The sequence below is a fragment of the Monomorium pharaonis genome, chromosome 4, assembly GCF_013373865.1.
Source record: "Monomorium pharaonis isolate MP-MQ-018 chromosome 4, ASM1337386v2, whole genome shotgun sequence".
NCBI lineage: Eukaryota > Metazoa > Arthropoda > Insecta > Hymenoptera > Formicidae > Monomorium > Monomorium pharaonis.
Window position 1 is genome coordinate 18272627 of NC_050470.1, and position 9593 is coordinate 18282219.

The following is a 9593-nucleotide window of genomic DNA, read 5'->3' on the forward strand; positions in this document are numbered from 1 at the left end:
TCCATTTCAGGCCCGATTAGGCGATCCAGTAACCTTTGAAAGGTTGCCGGGGCCCCCGTAAGTCCGTACGGCATGCGGGTAAAGTGATACAACCCCTTCCCGGGAACGCTAAAGGCGGTAATCTCACGACTTTCTTCTGCTAGCGGTATTTGGAAGTATGCCTGACTTAAATCGATGGTTGATATATATCGCGCCGATCGCAATTTATCTAAAATGCCGGTCATGTTCGGTAACGGATATGCGTCTTTTTTCGACACGCCATCCCCCTCGGTTCGGCGAGGAGTCGCCCCCGATCGACCCTCTCGGTCGGTCCTGTGCCCTTGTGACGGGCGCCCGGATGCGCCACGTCACATTACATAGAATTGAATACGAGATTTAGAATTGGCGCGAAAAACGAGTTCGAGAGAAATATGTATAAGCTAATGAATAACGCGGTATTTGGAAAGACCATGGAAAATGTACGCGATCGTGTGGATGTGCGTCTCGTGACGAGTTGGAAGGGTAGACACGGAGCGGAGGCGTTAATCGCCAAACCGAACTTCCACAGCAGAAGCATTTTCGCTGAGGATCTGATGGCCATTGAATTGCGTCGCTTAGAGGTGACGCTGAATAAACCGTTGTACGTTGGTATGACTATTTTAGAAATAGCTAAAACGCGCTTATACGAATTTCATTACGATTATATGTTGCCTTTGTATCGAGACAAATGTAAAATCATGTACACGGATACGGATAGCTTGATATATTTCATTGAATGTTACGATGTTTACGAGGATATGAAACGTTTTATCGATCGATTCGACACGAGCAACTTTTCGGAGAATAATCCGTATGCTATGCCGTTGGTGAATAAGAGTGTACCGGGTTTGATGAAGGACGAGAATTGCGGCGCTATTATGACGAAATTTGTAGGTTTGAGGGCGAAGATGTACGCCACGAGAGTTTTTGGGGGGAGGAACACGAAGAAAATTAAGGGTGTGAAGAAAAATGTGGTGGAGAGAACGATAACGTTCGACGATTTTATGCGATGTCTACGAAATGATATAGAAATGACGCGTCGTCAGTCGAGCGTACGATCCAGGCTGCACGAGGTGTACAGGGTGCTTCCGCGACCTGCACATCATTAAGTCGGGTTGCCTATTGGGAGGCGCATGCTTTACCGGTAAGGTAATACCGGCAGGATAAGATTAAATCGCAAGTCTAGCGGGGAATGAGGCAAAAGAAATTGAATTTAACATTCTGTTACAATGTATAACTAATAATATGATAAAAATCTATATTTAATGATACAAATATCTGACTTAACCTAATATAAATAAAATTTAATAAATATTTAAAATTATAATTATAAAACATATTAATAATTATAAAACATTTTTTTTAAATATGCCTATATAATGTTTATTTGCTGTAACCAAAATTTTTTAACGCAATCCTGCACATAAAATAGTGTCTTTTGCTTAATTATAAGGAGAGTAATCTCTGACAATAAGTTACGATTTCTATTTTTTATAATTTATTTTCCAAAAATTAATACTTTAATTCGTAAGAAGGCAAATAAGTCTTGGTTCTTTTGTAGAACATGATTAGACCTGCTGGATTGAAAAGATTGTCCACTTGTTTTCATAAAAAAAAAGTCTTTCACAGAGATAATAAAAGAAATCGTAGTCTGGATGTCACTCGAAAATTTTGGAGCGCAAAATGCTGTCACTACGTTTGATTTTTTCTATTCGATATAGATAAGGATCATGTTTGTTAACTGCATTTGACTTTTAATAGACGCTATATGTTGTTTATTCAATTGTTTGTCCCTGCACTCCTTGCACTTCTCGCGTCGTAGCCTCTCGATCGTTTCTGTTTAGACGCTATATGTTGTTTATCCAATTGTTTGTCCCTGCACTTCTCGCGTCGTAGTCTCTCGATCGTTTCTATTTGACAGACATTAGCGTGAGTCACAGAGGTTAAAACGCGTTAAAATTTAAAATATATCATAATGGAACCGGAACAAAATCATTATTCGTTTAGAGAATTAACAGACATGATTCTTATTTACGGCGAGTGTCGAAAAAATCAAAGGCAAGCAGCTGCTCTTTACATCCAAAGGTTTCCGGACAGACGACACCCAGACCACGGTTTTTTTCATTGTCTTCATCAACGATTAGAAACAAATGGGCAATTTTATAAATCAAGCAAGCCGATCCATGTTCCACAAAGAAACCAAGGGGCAATTGAAGCTGTTCAACAAGCTCTTGAGGCAAATCCTCATACAAGCACAAGAGCAATTGCCACAGATTTAAATATGCATCATGTTACGGTGCATAAAATAATTAAACATTCGCTGCGTTTGCATCCATTTAAACAACATACAACACACAAACTTAAACCTGGTGATATGCAACGACGTTTAAATTTTTGTGAATGGGTTATTGATCACGTAAGTTTAAATTTTCTATTCTTTTATTATTCTATAAGACCAGACATATTATACCAGATACGTCATTTATCGACTTGCATCGTCAATTTTATACTAAATTATTCAGTTTTTACAGGTAGATTTCAATGACGCTGGAAATGATATCTTTTTAAAAAATATTTTTTGGAGTGATGAAGCAGTTTTCGGAAGTGATGGATGCATAAATCGTCATAATGAACATCACTATGCACAGCACAATCCACACTGTATAAAAGAAACAAATATTCAAGGCAGGTGGACTCTAAATGTGTGGCTTGGAGTCATAGAAAATCACGTCATTGGCCCTGAATTTATCGATGGAAATGTGGATGCACAGTATTATACACAATTTCTTCTCCACCGGCTTGATGAGCTTTTGGAAGATGTTCCACTAGCTAATAGGCTAGATATGATCTTTCAACAAGATGGACATCCCGCCCATACATCTCTTTTGGCGAAAAGAGTATTAAATCAAAAATTTCCTAGAAGATGGATCGGACTTCATGGTCCTCAGGAATGGCCACCACGTTCTCCGGATCTTACGCCTATGGACTTTTTTGTATGGGGCTTTTTAAAAAATAAAATATATCAAACTCTACCAATAAATAAAGAGGATTTAAAAAATAGAATACGCAACGCATGTGCAGAAATCACTCCTGCCATGCTGGATAGAGTAAGAGAAAATTTTATGCGCAGGGTCGCGTTATGTTTAGAAGAAGATGGTGGTTACATTGAGCATTTATTATAAGCTTATTATTATTATATTTGAATATAAAAAATGTTAACCTTGTTTTGTGTTTAAATTAAATTGTATTATTTGTTCAACGTTTATTAATTTTATTATTATATTATTATCAATATTTATATCATTGAACATATTTTTTATCTGTATTATTGAATTATACTTGAAGAAGTGGTTACATTAAACATTTACTATAAGCATATTTTTAAATAAAAAATATTTAACTTTGTTTTATGAATTTGTTGTATTATTTGTTCAATGGTTTAATGTTTATTAATTTTATTATTACGGTATTATTAATATTTGTATTATTAAACATATCTATACTATTAAACTATTATCTTTCATCTATATTATTGAATTATATTTGAGTAAAAACCGACTCCCCCCCTTGCTTCACCATCGGACTTGCAATCTGAGGTTTTCTACGGAAAATGATTCCTACGAAAAATTTTTGCGTACGAAAGTGATGCTTGCGCGTTCACTGATAATGACAACTAAAAGGTATGTATCAATTAGTAAAAGTTATAGCGCCTCTTTCGTATGCGAAAATTTTTCATATAAATTCGAAAATAGAACTCAGATTGCAAGTCCGACGGTGAGTGAAACAAGGGGAATCGGATTTTACTCAGGAATAGTTTACATAATATAAATAAAAAATATGTTTAATAGTATAGATATGTTTAATAATACAAATATTAATAATGTCGTAATAATTAAATTTATAAACATTAAACAATTAAAATTAATAAACATTAAACAAATGACAACAAATTTATAAAACAAAGTTAAATATTTTTTATTTAAAAATATGCTTATAATAAATGTTTAATGTAACCACTTCTTCTAAATATAATACAATTATGTGCATAAAATTTTCTCTCATTTTATTCAATGTGCAGGAGTAATTTCTGCACATCTTAGAAATTTCATTTTTTTAGAATTTTGTAATTTTTCAGCAATGTTTTATATACTTTATTTTTTAAGAAGTCCCACAAAAAGTTCATAGGTATGAATTCCAAAGAATAATGAGCACTTCTGAAGACCATGCAGTTCGATCTCCCACTCTAATAAAATTTTTGAATTAAACTGATTCTAGCCAAAAACGAAGGGCGGGATATCCATTCTGTTGAAATATCATTTCTAGTTTATTCGCAAGTGGCACGTCTTCAAAAAGTTTATTGAAACGATGGAAAAGAAATTCTGAATAATAAACATGCATCCATATTTTCTTGAACAAATTCGAAGTCGATAATGTGAAACGCTTCTAGCCACGTATTCATAGTCCATCGGTCTTAAATATTTTTTATACGTACAGTATGGATTGCGTATATAGTAACGCAATATGTCAGATTATGCAGCTATTGATTCTAAAAAATACTTTGTCAGAGAATGTTTTTCAAAACTAAATAAATTTTTGGTATCACTGAAATCCATCTGTATAAATTGAACAATTTAATATAAAATTAATAACGCAAGAAGATAGCCGACAATATATTGCAATAAAATATTAGAAAACAAACTTACGTGTTCAATAAACCATTCACAAAAATTTAAGCATTGTGACATATTGTCAGGTATAAATTTTTGTTGTTTAAATGGATGCCAACCTATAAAATATTGTAAAAATGTAAAATTGTTTTACACTTAGAAGAAATTGGTTACATGTCAAACATTTATTATATAAGCGTTTCAAGATAAAAAATATTTTTTGTTCAAATATAATATATTTATCAAATTTTATTAGATTAGATTAGATATTATTATTTAATTAGTAAATATATATTGTACATTATATTATTGAATTTTATACTATAACAAGTTATAAAATTCAATTTCTTTTGCCTCATTCCCCGCTGGACTTGCAATTTAATCTTATCCTGCCGGTATTACCTTACCGGTAAAGCATGCGCCTCTCAATAGACAACCCGACTTAATGATGTGTAGGTCGCGGAAGCACCCTGTACACGTTCTCCGAAATGAAAATCGCTCTTAGTCCTTACGACGACAAGCGGTACATCCCGCCCGAATCGACGGAAACTCTGCCGTGGGGACATTATAGGGTGTCTCAATAATAACACACATACATACATTGAAATAGTATTATATATATTTGAATATATTATGTAATACATGATTATAATAAAACGTTTTTACACTACGTCTGTTTTTTTAATCCACGAATTGTGCGATTTATCCATTCCTAACCACTTCACAAAAACCTCGTCGCCCTTTTTGCGTAGAACTTTTTCAACCAGATAAACGTCGGGATTGGCGACTCGCTGCAACTCTTGTTCGTAGAATCCTCCGGCTATCGGTTCGCCACGATAATCCTTAAGAAGGTAAGTCACCGGATTCGTTTGTTGCACTTTGGCTACGCGAAATACCTCGGTGTATCAATTCGGTGTGTAACCTTTTTCAAAAATCGTTTTAAATTTGCTGACGCGCACGGGCTCGCCGATCTTGAATCTCGCCGGGGCGACGATCTTCGCGTGACTGTATACCGTACATAGGAGCCTCTCGGCGACGCTCGGTGTTACGTTCGCTGGCTGCGTGCCGATCGTTCGATGTCTTCGATGATTGTAAGACGACACTAGCTTTGGTAGCGCGTAGATCCATACGTAAGATCCGTTAAGCATGAACATTTTCCACATGTCGTTCTTCAGCGTGCGTCGTTCTTCATTAAATCTCTCCACTACGGACGCTTTCATTACCGAATACGTCGAATAATGATTCACACGATACTCGTCGAGAATTTGACGCACATTAGCGTTGTAAAACTCCTTTCCCTCGTCCGTTTGTAAATTTTTTGGATGTCGCGCGTTTTCGCGAAATATCTTCGATAGCGCCGACGCAACTTCTTTCCCGTTCTTTGATTTGAGCGGAAATGCCCACACGTATTTGCTCAGAACGTCGATAACCGTCAAAATGTAATTATGTCCTTTGTTGTTTCGCGCGTAGGGACGCATCTCCACTACGTCGGCCTGCCATAGATCGTCGTATCCGCGTACCACTACTCGTCGTCGTGGAAAGTTTTTACGGGCTGGTGCGTGCAGTTCGTTCACGAGTCTTCGTTTGTCGGCGCTCATTATCTCAATTATAACAGATTCCGAAGGCCCTGCAGTTGTTTATGTTTTTTATGTTTGTTGGCAATGTCGTGAATATCAGCCTCCAACGTCGCAATCAAATCTTTCACAATATTTCGCAAACAGCATAGGTTTTCTCCCTGCGCGTTGGTCTCCGTTCTCAAAACCAACAGATCCTTCAGACTACTGTCGATCGTGTTTTTCAAATTCCGTATAATCTGCGTTTCATATTTCGCGTCGAGATTGTTTAACTTTTTTTCATACGTTGTCGGTAGGTCTTGCAATTCCTTTTCTAATTTTTCAACCTTCTGTGAAAACGCATCTTTCGATTCTCGTATTTTATTTTCGTACTTTACGTTGAGATCGTTTATCTTTACCTCAAGCGTTTTCTGCAATTTCTGCAACATATCCTCGTGTTCTCTCACATTTTTATCGATCAATTCCTTTAATTTCCGTAACTCGTTCTGAAAGGTTTCCAAGCTTAATTTGTTAGAGATGATTTGAGCGAGGCTTCTGTCGAATAAACTTTGTAAGTCCTGTATCCTTTTCCCGAGCGAGTCCAACGTCGAGCTATTATTGTCAGTGGTTTCTTTTAATTCCCGTATGTTGGCCGTTTTTTGTAGATTGAGATCGACGTAGCTCTTATTCGTCGCGTCTGCGTTGTCAACGGGGGATTCCAATCGTTGTATCTTACGTTTGTTCGCGTCGTAATTATCCCTGTTCATACGCAACGCGTTATTGTGCACGTAGCGCTTCAAAGATTCAATCGACGAACGCGTAGCGAATGTCTCGTTGTCGCGTCTCCCCGTCAGAGACATGTCGAATTTATTCACGGACGTCATCTCGTCGTCGTCGTCGTCGCGTTCGAACTGTACTGTTATCGTGGCCGACGATTCAATTTATAATTAGTCCCGCCTCGCGTAGTTCCTCAATTATCGACAGGATCTCGTTGTCGTGAGCGTTGTTGCCGGCGCGACGAGAAGCGTCGAGTAATCGAAGACGATCGATCAATTCGTTAGGATCGTCCCAGTAAACGTAATCGACTCGATTGTCGGTTACTCTCATGCCGGATGGAACGTTGAGTACGCCAGCACCCGTCATCGTCCTCTTATCACCGCGTATAAGCGGTCCGATAATCGCGGTGTACTTGTAGCCCTTGTTACCCATGACTGGCTTACTCGCGCTACGACCGCGTCTATGAGCGTTCGTCGTCAGCAGTATACTCTTGTACGTTTTTAAATCGTTTTTCGTGTAGACAGCGTCATCGGGAATTCTCTTGAAGATCAATTCGTATAAGCCAGGTGTACCGACGTATCTCGTATCGCCTATTTTAATCTCGTCTCTTCCCACGTCGAATTGTTTGTCACCGAGTTTAGTACCCTCCTCGGTGAGGTATACCCCGTATACGTAATCATTATTAGTTTTACTCTCTCTACTGAAAAGATCACCCACATACCTTTGCCCCAACGGTAAACAAAGTTCAAGCTCAAGAACAAGAACAGCAGCAGCCAGGCGGAACCAGCCCCACAAATTACCCCGGTGACATAGAGTTTCCAGGGCATACACACCAACTTCAAGGACAGGATGAAAATTCCTGTGGAATTCGAACTCAGTCAGCCCATCGATGGAGTGCGCCCATTGGACCACCCAGAAAGGGTACGGGAGACTTTTACGAAGCATCTGTCTCCAACCAACGGAGAGATGTCTAGTGGAAACAGAGTTTCCTTGAAGAAGATGATGCCGAAGCTGTTATCGCCAACGATACCGGCTTTATTGCACAATACGAGATCCATCGGCACACGGATACCGGACGCAGCTCTCACCTGACGAACATTGGGAAACGATCACCCAGTGCTTCAAGTGCGGAAAAGTGCAAATGGACGTGCGCCCTGCCAGAGACTGCCGGAATCTACATCGAGATATTCCTCGACGAAGAAGAGGCCATAAATGAGACCCTGGATATGAACATGTTCAGTTTTGAAAAGTTTTAAACTTATGTGTACGCGAATCTGAGAACGAGCAATACCAGCTACGTATGGTATGTAATTATTAGTGTAAAACAATAAAGGAATAGCGATTAGTATAGTCAGTATAGAGTTTTTCACTACGCGAAAAGCGATAAAATAGCGTAATCTATTAGTTGCGAAAACTCAGCCCCCCTCGTTTTCTTTTCAATAAGGGGGAGGGATGTTGTGAGTGCGCGACACTCACACAAACTTTACTCGCAATAACGATAAGGGTGTCGAGTGACACCTCGCGCGACGACACCGTCCGGCCTTGCTACCGGGCATCGCACCGGCCTTCACACCGGACATCGCACCGGGCAACATATCCGGTTACTACTCATTTTGCCACCCGAAATCTCCTGATTTCCGGTGGAATGCGCCTAGCTAGCAATTGCTGGCTAAGCTAGTGCACGGTCCAAAGACCCGTGACCGCGAGTGACATCCCTTCGTAACAAGCCGAAAAGCTGAGTATATAAAGGCCGCGGAAAGAGCACGAGTGGGCTCATTATTAATGATAGTAGCGACGAGTTTATGTCGCTCGTCGAATCTACAAACTGTACTTAGTTATACATCTTTCGGGTTCGCTAAAGAAATTGTAAAGGAAGAACAAATATATATCTCTTGTTATCAACTCTCGGCGTTATCTTTTGGAAACCTATCCCGAGGAGTCATCGGCAGCGGTCCCGCACTGTATCCCGAGACCAGGGATACAACACACCCTTTTCATCCGGCACAAAATCCCCCTCTCCTATACCCCACCCCTCGTTTCCCACCTGATTTACATTCCCCCCTCGACCCCCTTTGGAGCACCCGGTTGCAACCGTGTACAATTTTCTCGTCAAAATTTCTATACGGCCCCCCACTCCTTTCCCCCCCTCATTTCCCATTTGATTTACCTTCCCCCCGCGGTACCCCTCCAGCACCCGACCGTAGAACCCGCATAGAATAACTACTAATCTATCCATTAAGCCTATTAAGAAATCCATCGGTTCAGCTGTTATTGAATCCGATAACTACGGATTTTTGCACACGTCTCGCGTAAAAAAAGCAGCGGTGGTGCCTCGCGCTGCGCGTAACTTGGTGCGAAGCACTACCCTCTAGATGAGAGATCTCTCATTTTCTCTAATAAATTAAGTTTATTACTCAACGTGGAGCTGCTAGAATCGTTCATCTAGAATCACCTTTGGGAGTTTAAAACACAGTTTTGGAGCTATTTGGGCTAATTCACATTTTTTGGAGCTAATAAGCTCGCTGCAACAACATTCTGCTATTCTAAAGAAACTATCCGAAAAGAATATTCAATACGA

General features: G+C 39.3%; 2 protein-coding genes across 2 annotated transcripts; one reads left to right on the forward strand and one right to left on the reverse strand.

The window, feature by feature from the left end:
• The first annotated feature begins 422 nt into the window (after positions 1-422).
• On the forward strand, positions 423-1127 carry LOC118645367. Its single transcript, XM_036286242.1, has one exon. It carries the CDS (start codon positions 423-425, stop codon positions 1125-1127), a length of 705 nt encoding a protein of 234 aa, XP_036142135.1.
• A 5164-nt stretch (positions 1128-6291) lies between these two features.
• Positions 6292-7122, reverse strand: LOC118645368 (cilia- and flagella-associated protein 57-like). The gene has a single exon (XM_036286243.1). It carries the CDS (start codon positions 7120-7122, stop codon positions 6292-6294), a length of 831 nt encoding a protein of 276 aa, XP_036142136.1.
• Between the last annotated feature and the right edge of the window lie 2471 nt (positions 7123-9593).